Here is a 19,448-nt window from a genome sequence, read left to right on the forward strand (position 1 = left end):
TCCAAACAGTTGATTTGGCCACACCTAATGTTTTTGCTATCTCTCTGATGGGTTGGTTTTGATTTTTCAGCCTAATGATGGCTTGCTTCACTGATAGTGACAGCTCTTTGGATCTCATATTGAGAGTTGACAGCAACAGATTCCAAATGCAAATAGCACACTTGAAATGAACTCTGGACCTTTTATCTGCTCCTTGTAAATGGGACAATGAGGGAATAACACACACCTGGCCATGGAACAGCTGAGCAGCCAATTGTCCCATTACATTTGGTCCCTCAAAAAGTGGGAGGCACATATACAAACTGTTGTAATTCCTACACTGTTCACCTGTAAATACCCTCAAATTAAAGCTGAAAGTCTGCAGTTAAAGCACATCTTGTTCGTTTCATTTCAAATCCATTGTGGTGGTGTATAGAGTCAAAAAGATTAGAATTGTGTCGATGTCCCAATATTTATGGAACTAACTGTACGTGTGTGTGTGTGTGTGTGTGTGTGTGTGTGAGTGTTTGAGAGAGAGAGAGAGAGAACACACCCAGGACGTAGTTCAGACTGGTGTCGGACTGCGCTGTAGCGGATGGCGATGGTACAGGACTTGGAGAGAGCTCGTGCCGACTCCCCCACTATCATGGAGCGAATGAACACCATCGTGCCATATGTCAGCTTATCACTGGGAGGCTTTACATATGTACCGTCTGGCTCTACCTACAGATACACACAAGCCACAGAGCTTTTCACCTCATGATTCATATACACACCATAGAGCAATTACACACACATCATAAACACACCATTTAGAGCAATTACACACAACATGAGAACCATATACATCAATTACACAAAGTATATATAGCAAATACATTCATCATAAATACTGTAAATCATACAGTATATAGCAATTGCACACACATCATACACAAAATATAGATCAATTACACAATCAAACATGCTAAATATACTGTATACAGTATAAGTAAAACATTAATACTCAACCTAACAATAAATAATCAACAAGATATCTAAAACAATGTGAAAAACAAAATGTTCTTCTCTCCATTTGAGCATGATCCTCTCACCTTGGCGTACTTCATCAGCATGTTGTCTCGTGGAATCCTGACATTCTCCAGTTTCAAGTAGCCATTATCCACCTCATCAAAACCAAATTTAGGACCAATATCACCGACCACCACACCTGATCAAACATAGCAGTTCAACAGAACCTCAGTTTGAAATCAGGGACTGAACAAACAACACACAAATGATACTAAACAAATGTGTAACATCTAAACGTATAGCTGTCAACTTTCCATTTAGGCTTTTTAAACAAATATAGCACAGGGCAGAATGAACTTAAATCTAAAATTATTAAAAGATACTGAAGAAAATAAATAAATCCAATCCAAACAACAGGCTATAAATGGTATCTTTTTTAACTAATGCTTTTTCAACTGTACTGAAAAACTGCATTTACGGTCTGTTAACATTCGCAATGTGGTACTGTCACATTTATATTTAGACATTTAAACAGTTGAGTGGAAGGAGTTGAGGGGTGTGGTTGTCCAATTCACCAAGTTAAGCAAATTTTGCTGGGGTGATGGATCCTTGGAAGATTTAAAAATGTTTACGATTTATGTAATTAACACTTTTTGAAAACCATGTATAGGGTGGCACAACACATGACTTAATATCACAACGTTTTGGTTGAATTAAAGAAACATTTAAAAGAATGTTTAAAAAAAACATACTATACTGTATCAAAAAGATGGACATCTAACTGATTTTTTTTTTGGAATTTCTGGCATTTGAAGTGTGATTGGAAGAAGGTAGTTACAAGGAGAATCAGACTAGCATTCCAAAATTATGTTGTTTATTGGAGAGGTACAAAGTTGTGCAAATAAATAGTTCTATAAATAAAGTTTTTAAGAGCGTACATAAAACAAAGGTTACTTTAAAAAACATCCTAAAAGCTAGTCAGTTTTTTGGTAGTAAGTGCAGTACCCATTCCACCTCGCTCAACAATAGAGCCCAAATTATATTGCGCTCAAGCAGCATTGAGGCCGGTTAATTCTGCGTCAAACATATGGTGTAAGCTCTGTGTAGTGGCCAACGTGGTGCTTACATTTATAATTCTGCGTTGTTTTGTGAGTACACAGTGAAAAATGCTATTATAGAGAGAAAATGCTTTAATTTCTGAAATAATTGTACATTTACAATGCAATTTGTGGATACAAATGTATATAACATTTTAAGCATTAAATAAAGAGTTCATCAAAGTATGTATTATTTAAGTACATATTATGTATTATATAGTATATGTTGCCTACCATGCTGTGAGACAATAAATCAGATTTGATTTTGAGTTGCTTAAATAATAATAAAGTCATAGTGGCATATTTTGATGCTTCGTGCTGAAAAAAATTTATCAAATTAATAAATAACTGCTTAATTGACAAACACATAATGGGTGTCATTTTCTTTTAAATGCATCTAGGCAAAATAACCAACTCTTAATGGGTGCTTTTTAAATCTGCTAATAAATTAGAAGTGTTCAGTTATCATAACTTATGAAATATTATTATTTACTTTACACAATACTGTAAAACATATGGTCAAAACATAATAACATGATTGGAAAGCAACAAGTATTGTTTCACTCATATACCAGATAGACAGATAGACAGATAGATAGATAGATAGATAGATAGATAGATAGATAGATAGATAGATAGATAGATAGATAGATAGATAGATAGATAGATATAGTGTGTACTTAAATAATACATACTTTGATGAACTCTGTATTTAATTCTTAAATTAAATAAATACATTTGTATCCACAAATTGCATTGTAAATGTACAGTTATTTCAGAAATTAAAGCATTTTCTCTCTATAATAGCATTTTTCACTGTGTACTCACAAAACAACACAGAATTATATATATACGTCTAGTCATGCTTTTGCTTGTTCAGGATTTAAACAGTATATATAAATAACAGGTGCTCACAAAAAACGAAAAGAGGCCAAATACAATAGGACACGATCACTGATCAGTGGATGTGATGCATAGATAAAAATAGATTAAAATATTCTGGGAGAAAATTCGACACTTCTATCATTTCTATTCATGCTCTGGGATGGTCTCACACAGCTTTTGTGGTCTGTCAACACACACGTTATTTTATTTATTTTCTCCCCAATCTGGAATGCCCAATTCCCAATGCGCTCCCAAGTCCTCATTGTGGCGTAGGGAATCCGGGTAACGGTGGATGGATCTCAATCCACGTATTTTATCACGTGGCTTGTTGAGTGTGTTACCACAAAGATATAGCGCATGTGGAGGCTTCACGCTATTCTCCGCAACATCCACACACAACTCACCACACGCCCCCTGAGAGCGAACCACATTATAGTGACCACAATGAGGTTACCCCATGTGACTCTACCCTCCCTAGCAACCGGGCCAATTTGGTTGCTTAAAGAGACCTGGTTGGAGTCACTTAGCACGCCCTGGATTGGAACTCGCGATTCCAGGGGTGGTAGTCAGCGTCTTTACTCGCTGAGCTACCCAGGCCCCCAACACGTGTTATTAAATTGTTTCAGAGGTGCTATGCTATGTAGACTGACATGAAATTCATGTTCAACGCAGAAGTATATATAGTTTTTTTCCACCTCATCCATGTGGTCCAAACACAATAAAATCCATCACATAATCTAGTACCTCTTGTGGCAGCAGGCTGATATATACATAATTTTCCCACCTTTAATAATTGAAACATTAGTTAGTTAAAATAAAATTAACCCTCACCTCCCTAAAGTTACAATGCATAAAACACTGAAGTTTAAATAAGTGTTAAAACAACACCAATGCATACAATATATAAGATGGATAAAATGTATTTGCACAATAAAATGCAGTTAAGATTTCCTAAAATAGCTCAAATGACCGTTCCCACATTAGGTGTGTACTTCCTTAATGGTTACGCCCACTCTAGTGCTGCACAAACACAGATTACAGCTTGGCGATACGTCTTTATTTAATCAATAATTAAAGTTAATATAATACGGGAGCGTGGCATATAAATAAGCTCAAACTCCAAAACTGTCATTCTCGGTGCGGTCAGAGCCTTTCAACCAGTCGCAGAAGAGACACAATCAGAGCGGGAGTCGAGACCGGGAGAGATATAAAGTTCTGCCGGGTGATGTGCACTAACACGGAGACGCTCCTCTCTCACCCCAGCTGTCTGCAGCTTGCAACGTGTAGAATCATTGATGAGATCATCATTGATGAGATCATCATGATAAGATCAATCTTATGTGAAAAATAACACTAAAATGACAACAATAAAATGTGTCTGTGTCTGTGTCTGTGTGTGTGTGTGTGTGTGTGTATATATATATATATATATATATATATATATATATATATATATATATATAGGTTTTGTATAGACAAGATCATGACTAAATGTTACTAAAATATGACTAAAATGTCAACAGTTTTCATTGACTAAAACTACATTAAAAAGCCCAGTAAGCCAAAAAAAAAAAAAAGAAGCACAATTACAGATGTGGTTGCGAGTGTCACACCATATGACAAGTCTTCACAGAGATATAAAGAGACATGATGCACCGTTAGCAAAGTGGGATTTCAGAAAAAAGAGGTACCAGCGATAAGTAGAACTTTTTAGAAATACCAGTTGGTCATTTAAAATAAATAAAAAAATAAAAACACACAACAGCAACAACAGTTTTAGTGGTTTGAGTAAACCACACTTTTATATCCAGTTTCCTTTTCAAAAGATTTTATAGAAAGTACATGTTACATCCTGATTAAATGTCTGTTTGATCATCCTGTTTGTTTGGACAATCTTATTTGCTAGAAAATTTGTATGTTCTTATTTATTGTTCCATTTTATTTAGGTGTAATATTGAGAAAATAACAAGTTTGCAGTAATGCAAAGATGTTATTATTTAATTTTGTAAAAATATTTAAATTTGAAAACACTGCATTTATAGTTGTTGTTGTTGTTGCTAGTTTGTATGTTGAGAAATACACATTTCAGCATTATCAGTAATCTATTTGTGCATTTTCCTTGATAACCAAGCAAGTTGACTCATGTTACCATTTGTTTATAATATCGCAAATCGCATATCGCAATATTAGCCTCAGTAATCGCAATATGACATTTTCCCCAAATCGTCCAGCCCTAGCCCACTCGCTAACACTGTTCACAGTAAAAAGTGAATAACACAATAAATCAGTCCTTCGAACATAGTTAAAATACTGTAAAGGGAGACTTCATAGGTTCACCCTCACAAAGTATTGTCATAAAATTCCCTTATCTGAATGGCAACATGTGATAGTGGAAAGTAAAGAGTAAAAGCAACTGCAGGCCGCTGAAATATTTACCTGATTGTTGTTATACAATCTAATCATGATTATGTAATAATTGGAATATGGATTTTACAGCCCAATTTATGGTAGCACATCTCATCAAATGCTGATATATGGTAAAAATAAAAAATCTAACTAATTTCACAGCCTTAGGACTTACACAAACTCAAGATTCTGTACCTGGCAGTGGCACGTGTGTCTTCATGCAGCGAATGGGTGTGATGAAGGCATGTAGGCCAAAACACTTGCCCTGAGTGTACAGCTGAGCTAGGACTATAGCATGATTTGAAGTTTTACCCACTAGAGAGAAATGCAGAGAATCACTCAATAATTCTAAAAATAAATACTGTGAAATATCACTTAAAAATTCTGTTGGCTTAAATTTGTAAGTGATTTGTGGTAGGGGGGGTGGTTGTACTCACATCCACCAGGCCACCATTTTATAGAGGAGATGGTTGGACTGTTCAGAACAAACTCTTGGGTGGAAGGGTCATAGGTTGCTGTGGTTTCAAGACCACGGATGTGTGTACCTGGAAGGATAAACATGCAAACAACACAGACAAATGTCACTATAGTTATAATACTGGCAGACCAAATATTTAATGCAGATTACATTTTTCTAAACTTTCTAAACAATGATCTTAGACTGAGCAAAAAAAGTAGTATCCATAAGGAAATAAACTATACATTCTAATATTTTGTGTGGTTCAATATGTAACAGTATTCAATATCTTCCATTTCATGGGAATAGCTCTTATGAGAACCCTTGAAGGTGTTTGACAGCAGGAAATACTGAAAACTTATTTTTAAACACAGCAACAACCTATAAGCATCATCTTCTCATTTGACTTAAAATTGTTTACATGGCTCGACTACAAAAAACTAAAGCAAAAACTGTTGCTAAATTGAATTTTCTGCATTCCTACTCAGTGTAAGTTAAGCACTGCATAAAGCCATACTCGGACAGCTTGAATTGAGGGCACCTTAAACTTCATTGTACAAAGGAATCTGTCAAGATTTTAGAAATATCGGTGTATACAATTGCTTTACCAGCCAATTTTGCACCCACACATCTTTACAATCATAAGATAATGCAATTTGTTGAAGATGAAGTGTGTAATTTCTGTGCTACTAGCATTATAAGATGGATACTCTCAAATGTAGCTGACCCAAATTTGGGGTCTCGAACTCAAACTCTCTAGCACCACCAACTGTTCAAAGTTGCACTAATGTTTATGCTCATAACATTTGAACCGTAAGGCCTAGAAAATTCTTCAGAATTCTCTTTTCCTCTGATTCCTTGGTATATGCATAGTCGGTTTCATAACATTTCTGCCCAACTAGATATTCCGCCATTTTTTTTTTTTCAGATTTTTTTTTTTGGTCAAAGATTTTGCACGTATCATCTAGGAGACACGCATTGCAAAAAGTTAAGGAATTCATGATGATAAACCAAACCGTTTTCGTATACGGTGTCAATGAATTAGATGGAGAGCATGCAAAAATGGACTTGAGGCTGTACCTTCGCAATGCTTTAGCATACTGAGATGAAAATTGCTATAAGCATGACTTGATTGTACCTGCACAGTGCAAACTAATGGTCACAAAATAAAAAATTTGGCCTAAAATCATGAGAATGAACTCTTTAGATTCTCTGGGGTATGAGTTGAATGATACCCAAATATCCCATTTTTATTATAATTATAAATAATTTTTAATTTTGTCATAAAATACTGTTTTGTTTTTGCACGAAATTTCCCGTGTATCATCTGGGGACACTCTCGGCAAAAACATATGAAAAGTTTATTGATAGATCAAACAGCTCTAGAAAAGCATCAATGATTTTCATGCCAAGAAGCCTAAATGGATCGGAGGCTGTATCTTGGCAACACTTTGGTGCACTGACATGAAACTTTGTATGTGTCACTGTTACCACCACACCCTGACAGCATCATATCAATTTGGTGACAGTGCCACATATTGGACAAAAGTTATAATAAATTGCATTGTAATGCAAGCAATTCTACTTTTGTTTTTAGGCCGCTTTTCTTAAAATCATAATCAGTGATTATCCAATCATACTTCCTTATATGCTGTTGGTGTGCTTGGCCCCATAACTACAGCTTACAGCTTTATTTTAAGTTGGAATATAATTTTAACCTTGAAAAGACACTTCACCTTAAAAAGCCTGTTTTCTCCTATTTAACCATGTACCATAATAGTACTGCAATATCATGGACCACATTTGACAAGGTGATTGAGTTAAAATGTTGTAAAATTAAGTATAATCCAATCCCTCGGAATACTAATATGTGAGTGCAAGCGAGTTGGCAAATTTGTTACCATGCCCCATCTCCGTCTGTGCGTAGGTGCCAATTATCTCCAGGTTCCATGCTGGCATGAAGAAAGTTTCCAGCTGCCCGGGTGACGATTGGTTCAACAGCGTTGGCAGGAACATGCCCAAGTGCAGGTCAAGGGGCTCTGGACGGCCTCGGTGTACACAGCTTTAGTGGGGCAGGTGTGAGGGGCCATGGAAAGTGTGATATTTGAAAGAACAAGTGCATGGAAAAAAACATGAGTGGAAAGAGGCAAGGTTTATTTGTAAAGGAACAAAAAAATAAAAATGTATCAAAAAGATAAATTATTTTAGAGGAAAATATTAATAAGTGAACAGAATATGGAGAAGGAATGCCAGCAAAAACCCAGAAAGAGACAAACACAAAAAGGGGAGAGAATCACTAAGCATGTCATGCAAATGCTGATCAGAGAGCAAATTTAATAATGATTGACAGCTTTAATTTATTAAAACTGAAAAAAAAAAATCCCATCTTGTACGGACTTTTGTAAAAAAATAATAATAATTTAAAAAAAAAAACCTTCATCAAGCATTATGAGTTTACACAAAACATTCATTTTCAGAAAAAGTTATTAAAAAGATATTAAAAAGGTACTGAAGCCAACTTCTGTTGCAGACTAAAGCCCAAAGCATACTTCAGTCAGACACAAATGCTAGACGTCTGCATACAGGACACGTGATCCAAATTTCGTGATCTGCAGAGTGCTCGTGCACTGAACACATGAGGCCAGATATTCCTAACTGGGAATCTCTGAACATGCAGTATGCTCCTAAAATTGTTTGCACCAATAAGTGGGACCACAAGGTGGCAACACTCATCGTTGAGCTGTTGCTGTCATGAAGAAGAGCTAGAAGTTGTTGTAATTTTCAGTAAACAACAACAGTGAATGTGCAAGTATTAAGACGATATGCACAATGCAGAAAAAGGCAATTAGAATAGTCTGCAATGTTGGTTATTATGTACATACAAATGATTTATTTTTAACATTGCAAACATTAAAATTTAAAGACATAGTGGATTTTAAGACCACACAAATTATGTACAAAGCTAAAAACAAAGTACTTCCTAGTAATATTCAAAGATGGTTTAAGGAAAGAGATAGCAGACACAATTTAAGGAGGAGGAAATCTCTCTCAAGCAATGGCACGCACCACACTCAAAAGCATGTGCATATCCGTCAATGGGGTGAGGTTGTGGAATAATTTACCTGTAATAATTAAGGAAAGCAATCATATTGTGCAATTTAAAAGAAGGTTTAAAATGTCTATATTAGAAAAGTATATGAATTAAGGTGGACTTGGGACAAATGTCTCATTTCCTCTTCAAGAGGTTGATTTGAATTACCATACAGTCTGTTTTTTGCCATTTCATTAATATTTATATTATTGTTATTATTACATTTTGGGTTTTTTTTCCTTTCTCATTTTATAATTGTATTGTGTGATGTTGTGTTTTTTTTTCTCTCTCAATAAGGATAAATTATGATATTTTTTACTAATGATCATGTTCTGAAGAGGAAAGGGAAAAGAAAGGAAATGAGAAAGAAGACAAAAAAGAGAAAAAGAAAAGGAGAAAGATATTAAAAAAAAAGAATAAATAAATAAATTGTAAATAATATATTAAGATAGGATTAAGATGATATAATTATGAAGCCAATTTAATGATTATTAACTAGAGGTGGAGAAGGGGTAGGATTAAATAAGCTTATGCTTCTTCCTACTCCTTTTCGGACATGTATATGTTAATATTGTTTTGTTTCTTGTTTATTGTATTATTATTTGTATTACTGTATTATTTTTACATGTTCGAAATAAAGTTTTTCATTCATTCATTCAAGTCAAGAGCACCTGTGCAGGCAGGTGAAATGAGGATTCTTTATTTTTTATTAGAGATTGAGTGATTTTAGTCAGATACTGTTCATTATGCTTGTTATAGCATAGCCCTCTGAGAATAAGAGTTCTGAGAAAAATCAACACTCTGAGCAGTCAACACATACAAGGGTCATGCTGAACTATTTCCACTGTTTTTCCACACTTTGTTTGGATCTGAATAAAAGAAGTCCATTTCCTATGAGTGAATGGGACTGACCGTGCCCCAGTTCAGTCCGAGCATAGGTGCCTAACACCAGCTAATGGGATCCAGTTTTTGCGTTGTTCAGCAGTGCACTGGCTGTTAATTGTGGGTAAATATTGGAGAACAAAGGGCTCTTAGAATAGGGCCCTTACAATACTGCAGGATGGAACAGACACATATAGAAACTTTAAGCACAGATGCATGTAGAATTCAGTTATAGCAGTTTATACAACAGATTTTACAGGTGATATTAAGAAACCTTTAAAAGGCAGGAGATTTTGCATATTTAAACAGACCTGCCATTTATCATTAATTTATTAACAGACAAAAGTGGCTGCACTGGGTGAAACCAACACAACTATTTTTAAAAGCGCTAGATACTGTTTGAAGAGTATTTAAAGTGAACTTCACCGGTTTAAGTCAATCAATCAATCAATCACACACACAAACTTCAAGGCTTTTTTTGTTTTTTACTTTTTTCAAACTTTAAGCAATGCTTTATTATGCCAGCAATTGTAGACAAATATCATTTGTTTTAACAAAACTTCAGTTTCTAGTTCTTTCTTTCATTCCCACATATGACTTTCAAACACTGATATATTAAAATATGTTTAGCAGCACAACAATTCCAAATTAGATATCACACTCATAAACATAGTACAAGAGAATTCAAAGCAAATTGCAAGTGAAATATTTAATTTAAAATAGAGACTAAAAGCAAGACCAGAGTTAGCAATCAAGATACAAATGAGCAGAGGTTACCATGCAGTCATGGTTATTTAAAAGTGCTGTAAGGGATTTTTTTCATGGAAAAGTATGCAAAAAAATTTCCAACTCCCTTAAAGATATTAATGAACCAAGCGTCCTGAGATATCTCACCGGTCTCTGTGACCGCTGCAGACTTTGTACACAGCAAACAAAATGTGTCCGCAGACATTGATGCGTTTCACCTGTAAATCATTTTGTTCTCTCTCATAGTGTTGTATTTGAAGCGGATCATTGAGGCGATGACTCATAATGATTGTCAGTCGAGGTTGATATTGTGCCACTATTGAATTTGACAGCCACAGGAATGGACAATGCTGCTCTTTAGCTCAGTTTTGGTGTCAAAATTATCTTTGGAGGGCAAGGTTTTGGAATGAGGTGGCATGGCTAATTCTATAGCTCAGTCACGTGAAAGCTTTAGAAGCTAAAATTGCTTACAGCAACTTTAAGATAAGGTTAGGATGAAATTAAGTTTAGAAGGGTGGACTAAAATATTGTTTGAAGATGGGAAATAATGTTTGAATAATACACAACACTACAGAAACCAGGAGAAATCAGTAGTCTTAGAAAAATTCAGCGACATTCATCAGCTACCTTTCATTATGCATTGGGACAGCATAGCTCTCTGAAAATAATTCTGCTACAGTAAGTTCTGAGAATATCGTAATTGTATCAATAGAGCTGTCAACACCTGCAAGGGTCATGCACAACTATTCCCACGGTTTACTCTAAACCAAAAAAGGTCAACACTTTCTTTTTGGATCTGAATGATTGAAGTGCATTTCTCATGCGTGTCAAGGTGAAATGGGACTGACCGTGCCCCAGCTCAGTTTGAGCATAGGTGCCTAACACCTGGCATAACTCAGCTAACGGGATCCACTTTCTGTGTTGTTCAGCAGTAGTCTGGCTGTTTATGGTGGGCAAAAACATGGCATAGTGGAGACCAAAGGGCTCATGGTGCAGGCCCTTTACAACACTGCAGGATGAAACAGACAGGTAAAGAAACTTTAAGCTTAAATGCAGGCATGCTTCAGTTACAGAAATATACACATGTTTTTAGAAGTGATTTTCCAAATCCTTAAAAAAAGGCTGGGGTATTTGCAATTTTAAACTGACCTGTTCTTGAAAATGTACTTATTAACAGCCAACAGTGTCTGCACTGGTTGATTCTAGGGCTACACGATAATGGTTAAAATGATAATCATAATAATGTCATTTGAGATTTTTTATATATATATTACAGGGCTGCACAACTTGGACACTCACAAAGAAATTACGGTCACCACTACTTACACCAATTCTAAAAGAAAGAAACAGTAAACCACAGCTCTCATGTTGAATAAGGTGTTAAAACGAGTAAATTATACCTTTTGACCAAAATTAATTGCCACGTTTTGACTATGCTTTACTGCCAATTTAAAGTTACCCTGTAGGGTGTTTACACTTGAGTCCTCTTTAAAAAAAAAAAATAATTATTTTATTGCACTACACAAGTGAAATATTTCTGTAATAATTAAGCACACAGCAATGCTATATGGTTTCAAGCATTTCTATTGGTGGAAAACTGAAGAAAGTTTGTGAGTTGTTATTTCTGTATTAAGTTTGAGTTACAGCTTTGTGCTCTTCCTTCCAAACATGGTGAAATGCTCTCATTTCCTCCTCGGTGCACAAAACCTTGATGCCATGGGGTTACTTTAGATTTGTTTCGAAACTAATTATGGCCAGATATGTTTGGAGTTACAAAAACGTGCAATTGAAGAAAATCTAGAGTGCTTTAAATATAATGCAGTCAGCACACGTTAGTAACGCACACAGACCGGACCAACCTCAGAGCACAATGTTCTGTGTGTTTATATGTAACAGGTGAAGTATGAGATGGAATAAATGTGTATCAAGCACAGAACCGCTCTGAGACAGCTGAAACACTACTGACCACGTTTACATGCACTTAAGAAAATGGTTTATTCCAGGATTTTAGCAGAAAGCAACTGAAATGTCATGTAAACAATAATGCTGACATCCTTGCGCTGTTTAAGGGCTTAAGAGAAAGCAGTTTAACACACTTAAGTTTCTCTCGGTGAATGCGGTTTAATGTACATGCAAACATATAAGCAGTGTTCTGATGGGTGTTTGAAGAGAATGAGTGGAACAGACCTGGATAGCCTGTTGTACAAAGGTGCCTCAGTTTGTTCCTGGGAGGCAGATGTCCTAACCCCGCCCCTGCCATAATCCTAGCCATATGGAACCTGTAAGGCTGAGCAGCCTGCCCGGAACAATGCATGGCACCTTTTACCCATCGTGACCAGGATAACAAATATCATACGATAGAGTCCATCAGAAAGACATTTCTGGCCGTACAGTGGGAAAAAAAACAATCACATATACTATAAACTATACCCATTTATACACATTCATGTAAAATATCGACAGTCCCTAACTTCTGCATAGATTGCTTGAATATTGGGGGAATCCCGGAGTTTTATGTAAGAGGGAAACCACAATACTGCATAGCAATAAGCAAAGCAAAAAAGGAAACAAACAAAGCAACAACTCTGGAAACTCTTTATCTGGAAATAAAGAGAATCAACAGAGTAAAATAGTGAAGTCTTCCTAAGATGGCATGTGTGTTATTGACACAAGCGTCATGGGAAAATTACGTTGCTGTGGAGAAAGCTGCTTACTGAACGAGCCTCATGTATACAGGAGTAAAAAGTACGTCACTTGAACAGTGCATGTAAATAGGAATGCGGTTTTATCGTAATAACCCACTTTCTTGCAAGAATCCGCTTTCTGTTGTCCATGTAACCGTTGTCAGTATCATTGGCGTAGCCATATCATTGTGTAAAAATCTACAGATCAGCATACATAATCAAGAATGCGTGTATTCCAGGGTTGCTGTAGAAAGCAGCATTCTGAAATGCCATTCAGACAAGAACACTGTTTTACTTCAGCAAGAAGGAAATTAAGAGAAAGCAGTTTAACAGACCTAAGTTTCTATTGGAGAACATGGTTTCTGTGGTCATGTTAATAGACAAGAGGCATTCTGATTATGATTTTTGAAGAGTGTGCATGTGCGTGGAACAGATCGGATTACTAATGTCATAGCATGGAGCCCTAAATCATTTCAACAAGTCAACAACTTGGAAACATTTACACATTTCTGGAATACAGTGGGAAAAGGGAAAAATCACACTCATGTAAACGAGCTCAGTGATTGGTCAGTGGCAAATTTATAAAAAGGGAATAAAAGGTCAGTTTAGGTGAAAACGGACGTTGAAAGAGTTTGTGATTTTGTCTGCCATCCATAGACACAGCCTATAATGTAAATGAACAACAATTTGCAACTGTATCTGGCTGTTATCTTTGCTTGCTAGCTCACCAATATCACAGATGGTTTTGTGGTCAATTAACTGTGAGGGGCAGAAATTGTGATCATGGTTAAAATGCAATTAAATGTGCAGCCCTGGTTGATTCGGACACTATTACTTTCACAATTCTTACTTAAGTGCATTAAAAGTGAACTTTCGAGTACATCAATGCCAGCCCTTACAGACAAATAAACGTTGGTGAGTTCAACCTTGATTCCCTTTGACAATCTTTTCATCTGAGACCTTTGATCAGGCTCTGTAAACACACCCTGGATATTGCCTATGCTTGTTATTTTAATTAGAACATCTTAAACTAACACTCACACTTTTATTTTTTCATATACAACATCACGTATGCACTAAATTGCTTTGGTGTAAAATATCTACAAAGTGAATAAAGTATCAAGTGACCCCTAATAATGAGTAACTGAGTAAGACCCTGCCACACATCCTAATGTATATATGTGTGTGTGTATGTATGTATGTATGTATGTATGTATGTATGTATATATATATATATATATATATATATATATATATATATATATATATATATATATATTATTTAATTTTCATTTGTAACCAACTTGCTTAAATGTACTTTTACTAGACATACTGAACATCCAAAAAAATAAATAAAACCTATTAGGAAAATGTTGTACCAATCCAAAATTAAAACCCTTTCCACAATTTCAAGAAACTACAGTTTAACACAAAGAAGAGAAAAGCACTGTGACCAGAAAAATTTATCATTTAGATAATGTCTTGTAGACAATGGAATAATGGCTGGAATGATGCAAGAATATAACCCCATGCAGAACATGTAATTTAATTACAGAGATCCTAAGGGCAAAAGGTAGATACCAGGGCACTCATAAAAGAGTATCTGCTTGGGAACCTGCCATGTTATGTAAAATTTTAATTTGACCGACTCACTGGTCAGAATTTTTGTTTCTGGTGATTATAAAAACCTTTGTTCTAAAGGCTTATGCTAAAGTGCTTGAAATTAGTTTTATAGACAGGGGTGCACATAACTTTATCAGTGAGTTACTCAGGTGAGTACCAGGAGATGGTGTTTGGTACTCACGCCATATGTAGCGTAGTCTTATTAAGTGCAGTCTTCCTCACTGTCCTCCTCAGTGTCGCCACCACTGTCCTCTTCAGTGTCCTCTGCTTCAGCTTCCTGCATGGTAGATGATGATGATGCTGCAGATGCACCTCCCTGTCCTTGGTTGAGCCTCCGATTAGCTGTCTCCATCCACAGGTCTACAGCTTGCTTTGGGTCAAATGTCTCTGTGGTCTGCTTTGATAGGTGTATCTGCATCAGGGCTGAGAGACGAGCATGTGACAGACGAGATCTGTACTTGGTTTTTATTATGTTGAGATGTGAGAATCCCCTCTCACAAGCTGCACTGCTTAAAGGCAGCGTAAGAGACAGCTTAACCACCTTGTTGATGTTGGAGTAAGCATCTGGGTTACTTGTATTTACTATTTGGACCAAGTCATACACAGAAGAGGCTCCCAGGCGTTTTCCTGCCTGCTTTAAGCGCATCCATTCTGTCACAGTGGTGTCTCTGTCAAGTTGCAATGTGGCCTCATATTTCTTGAGAATGCTGCAAACTGTTGTTTTCCAAAACTGTGGAGGTTTTGCATTTCCTGAGGCCAAGAAATTATCACATGACTTGAGGGAGTCATATCTGATTTCAAACTCTTCAATTAACCCCCTGAGTAAGTTTGTCTTATCTCTGTCAGCATCAGCATTAGAAACAGTGTGTGCCCTGTGGCCTTCACCATCAAGCAGAAGTGTGAACTGTCCAATGGCCACCATGAGTTCATCCTTACATTCTCCAATGGTCAGCTTTTCCTTCTGAAACCTAATGGATGTGGTCTTCAAAACGTTACCAATGTCAAGCATGTTTGACAGAAAGCACTGAAAACACTCTGTGCAGATATGCTGCAAGTCACTGTTATCACTCTTAGCCAGTTGCATTTTAATGGCTGGCAATAGTCTTGATATTTTTAACAGTGTTTCATGCCTCCATGCAGACCATCTGATATTATGAAACTTACCCAGCTTCACAAAGGATATCCCATTTTCTTCACACAGCTTCTTCAGTTCAGCAGTTTTTTTTTGCTCCACCTTTTTGTAAATAAAACTGCAGCAGCTTGACCACAGAGCGATTAAATATCTCACAGTAAGGAACGTTGCGATCAGCTGATTTTGCGCAATTCTCCAGTGTGTGTGCGGTGCACAGAATGTGCACAAGGGAGTCTCCAACCGCAGCAAGTCGCCGGAGTTTTGGCACAACGCCGTTGTACATACCGACGTTGACAGCAGCCCCGTCTGTGCACACAGCGACCAACTTTGTTGTCCAGTCATCCAAGCCTGTGTCCTGGAAAAGTCTCACAAGTCCGTCTGTTATGGCCTGCGCAGTTCGGTCAGCACCCAATTCAATCAATCCAATAAAATCTGAGCTAAACTCTCCGTTGCTGGACACAGAAACAATGTAAACGATTTCCTGCTCAGTTTTTGTGATGTCCTCAGATCCATCAAAAAGCAGCCCCCAAAATTCAGCAGACTGCAACTTGGCACGTAACTCCCCGCTGATGGCGCGGGCGATGCTTTGCATGATCCGTGTGCCCCCTTCACGTGAATGATATGCACCTCCGACATTTAGCCTACTCCTAGCCGCTTCAGTAAAGGAATATCCTCAGAATAGGAAGACATGGGACGTGCGTGTTTAGCTTTATGGAAGGCGAGGACAAAAATATTAAACAGAGCTTGCCGCTGTTCTTCATTCAGCTTGTCTCGCCATCTGGCAAGTGGGCGACTGGACATTTCTTCTCGGCTCGCTTCTTTATTAACAATAGCTTGCGCCACATTCGTGTGCTCCTTGCTCTTTTCATGTTTGTCAAATAAAGGATGGTTGAAATTCTTTGAGCCTTTATAAAATGCACCTGTTTTGTCTGCTAGATGTGGATTTGAGCGGCAAATCTCGCACCACATTTCAGTGCGCTCATCGTTAGCTTCAAGCCACTGCACATCTTTGAGCCACTTTTCCGAAAAAAGTCTTTTTTTCGGCCCTGGCTCCAGTTGGCCTTTCTTTGTAGGTGGTGAAACGCCAAAGAAGCTGCTTAATGTCTGTTGCTTTTTGGACATCTCTGACAGTATAACTTAGTTGACAAGCAACATGTCATGTGTAAGTTTAGATGAGAAGATCGGTTAAGTACGCAAAGGCACGGAGTAACACAAGTCGCATTAAGGTGCGTACACACTGCCAGCGACTTTATCGCTCCAGGTCGCCAGTGGCTGGCGGTGAAGTCGCTAGTGGGCGTTCCCACTACTGGTTGCCTAGTAACGTTTATAAATGACATTCACGGATGCCATTCCATTGCTGTTGACAGCAAATCTCTTTTCTTGCCACTAAAAACAAACATTTTGGAGGGAAAAGACTAGATTCCCTCTAGTCCCTCTAAAAAGAATAATTCAAATGTTTGTTCTTGCAGGCTGATCACTTTGATGTGGCTATTGGGTCACGGTCGTACTGCCACCAACAGGCGGAAGGAAGTGTGTCACTTTAAACAGACTTTGAAATAGTAGAATTAGAATAAATGTAAAGACAATGCTGATTTAAAATTCTGAAGGGATTCTTGATATCTTAAATACTGTTGCTATGGAAATGCATTAAATGTCATCATTCATTTGTGTGTATATTCATGTTTTGAGGTATTTGCCATGCTTTAATTTTCAAGTTTATTGTTAATAAACATATTTCTTATCTTTTATATAAATAAAATATAGTAAAAATATCAAATGAAATGTAAAAATACTATAAAATACTGCCATTTGTCTCTGCTCAGCTTAGGGCTGGGCGGTATACCGAGTTTTGACAATTTATCGATATTTTTTCTCAACGCGATACAGGATGAGACAATATCGTGTATATCGATATGGTTTGATGCAAACCTCTCCCGCTCAAGCTTCAGTTAACGCGCGCGAACCGGACCACTCCCACTCCATCACACAAGTTCGCCTGACAACATGGAGGAAAACACAGTGACGATCAAACCATCCGAAGACGATCTGGTTTGTAAAAAGAAAAACACTGGTTCGTTTATTTGGAGATGGTTTGGATTTAAAAGATCCGATGAGCAGCAAAACCAAGCTATCTGCAAAGAATGCCATAAAGCGGTCAGTGTCAAAAAGTGGAAGCACATCAAATCTCTTCCACCACTTACAACGACACCATAAAATGCAGTACGATGAGTGTTTAAAACTTCGGCTTCGTCTGCTACAACCTCAGCCACGAAGAATAAGCAGCCCGAAAAGTTTTCTGTCCCAAAACAAAGCTCGTTGGAAGCAAAATCTGTAAGTAATATACACTATAAAATACTTTGTTTATTAAAGAATGTTCTACCTCAAATAACCTACTTGTTCTGATAAAGTAGTTAAGTGTTCTACTGTTCTGTTTACATTATTTGCACATCAGAGTTGTGCAGCTGTAAAGTTTCAAACAAGTAGAAAACTTTGTTTTGTATGTTATTTTGATCATCACTGCTTTAATAAAGGTGATTGTGAAATCTCACATAAGGCTTTGACTTTTAGAATGTATTGTGATTTTAACTACCTTTTTGCACATAATATATTGCATAGCCGCCATTACATTCACTATATTTGTTTCCATATTCTTGAATATCAACATTGTTTTGCAGGATATCATTGGGCAGGATGTGAAATAATAATAAATAAAAAAATACAGATTTTCTTTATCCAAATAGGAAAAACGTAGAAAGTACCGAGATATATATCGTATATCGCCATTTCACCAAAAAATACCGAGATATGATTTTTTGGCCATATCGCCCAGCCCTAGCTCAGCTCTGAGTGGCAATTACAAGAAATGTCCAATAGCGGTCAGCCAAGCTCCATTGTTAAATTAACGTTTTTTATTAGATCTATAATTTATCTGGCTTTGGGACCTATCACGCATTCACAAGCTTGTAATATGCTCAGGGTTGAAACACCCCAAGCAGAGATTTATACTTGCACAGATAGGATATATTTCACCTTTTTTTCTTACTTAATTTATGCAATCTGGCAACCTTACATGCGAGTGGGCGCTCTCTTCTTCGAAAAATAAATGAAAAAAATACTTAGCCCTCAATAGTGCAATATTATGCTCAAAGAAAATTGTGATGCAGCCACAAGGCTGCATGTGCTGTTTAGTGTCTGTGAGCAAAACCTTTTCGGTGACAAACTTTAGTAAAATCCCAATAGACCTTCGCATCATTCACACACAGAGTGGAGACACAAGCAAAATCAAGTGAAATGAATACTTTTGTCTTTGAGTTATTTGTGAACTGATGTCCCTCACACCTGTATGCAAATGTTACTCTGGCAGTAATAATTTATCCAATATCACAAAAGAGTATGTCTCAACTCGAGATGCCTAAAAGTTTAAGCTCTTTTAAACTTGACATGGCATCTAAAA

The 19,448-nt window shown here is 36.9% G+C and overlaps 2 protein-coding genes across 3 annotated transcripts in view; both read right to left on the reverse strand.

The window, feature by feature from the left end:
• Positions 1 to 19,448, reverse strand: part of acox1 (acyl-CoA oxidase 1, palmitoyl) — a 51,515-nt gene that overhangs the window by 19,715 nt on the left and 12,352 nt on the right. Inside the window, exons 3-7 of one of the 2 annotated variants that reach the window (XM_052140405.1) lie at positions 11,404 to 11,564; positions 5,816 to 5,923; positions 5,574 to 5,693; positions 1,074 to 1,189; positions 533 to 702 (exon numbers count right to left, since the gene is read on the reverse strand). In XM_052140405.1, the coding sequence (XP_051996365.1) occupies positions 533 to 702; positions 1,074 to 1,189; positions 5,574 to 5,693; positions 5,816 to 5,923; positions 11,404 to 11,564 (675 nt within the window). Of the gene's footprint in view, positions 1 to 532; positions 703 to 1,073; positions 1,190 to 5,573; positions 5,694 to 5,815; positions 5,924 to 7,736; positions 7,898 to 11,403; positions 11,565 to 19,448 lie in introns of both variants that reach the window. The other variant, XM_052140404.1, reaches the window with a different exon arrangement.
• On the reverse strand, positions 15,060 to 17,970 carry LOC127653646 (uncharacterized). The gene is made up of 2 exons (XM_052140417.1): positions 16,027 to 17,970; positions 15,060 to 15,830 (listed from the first exon to the last, which is right to left on the reverse strand). Exon 2 carries the CDS (start codon positions 15,782 to 15,784, stop codon positions 15,065 to 15,067), a length of 720 nt encoding a protein of 239 aa, XP_051996377.1. The 5' UTR covers positions 15,785 to 15,830; positions 16,027 to 17,970; the 3' UTR covers positions 15,060 to 15,064.

This window comes from Xyrauchen texanus, chromosome 13 (genome assembly GCF_025860055.1).
Source record: "Xyrauchen texanus isolate HMW12.3.18 chromosome 13, RBS_HiC_50CHRs, whole genome shotgun sequence".
NCBI classification, from domain to species: domain Eukaryota; kingdom Metazoa; phylum Chordata; class Actinopteri; order Cypriniformes; family Catostomidae; genus Xyrauchen; species Xyrauchen texanus.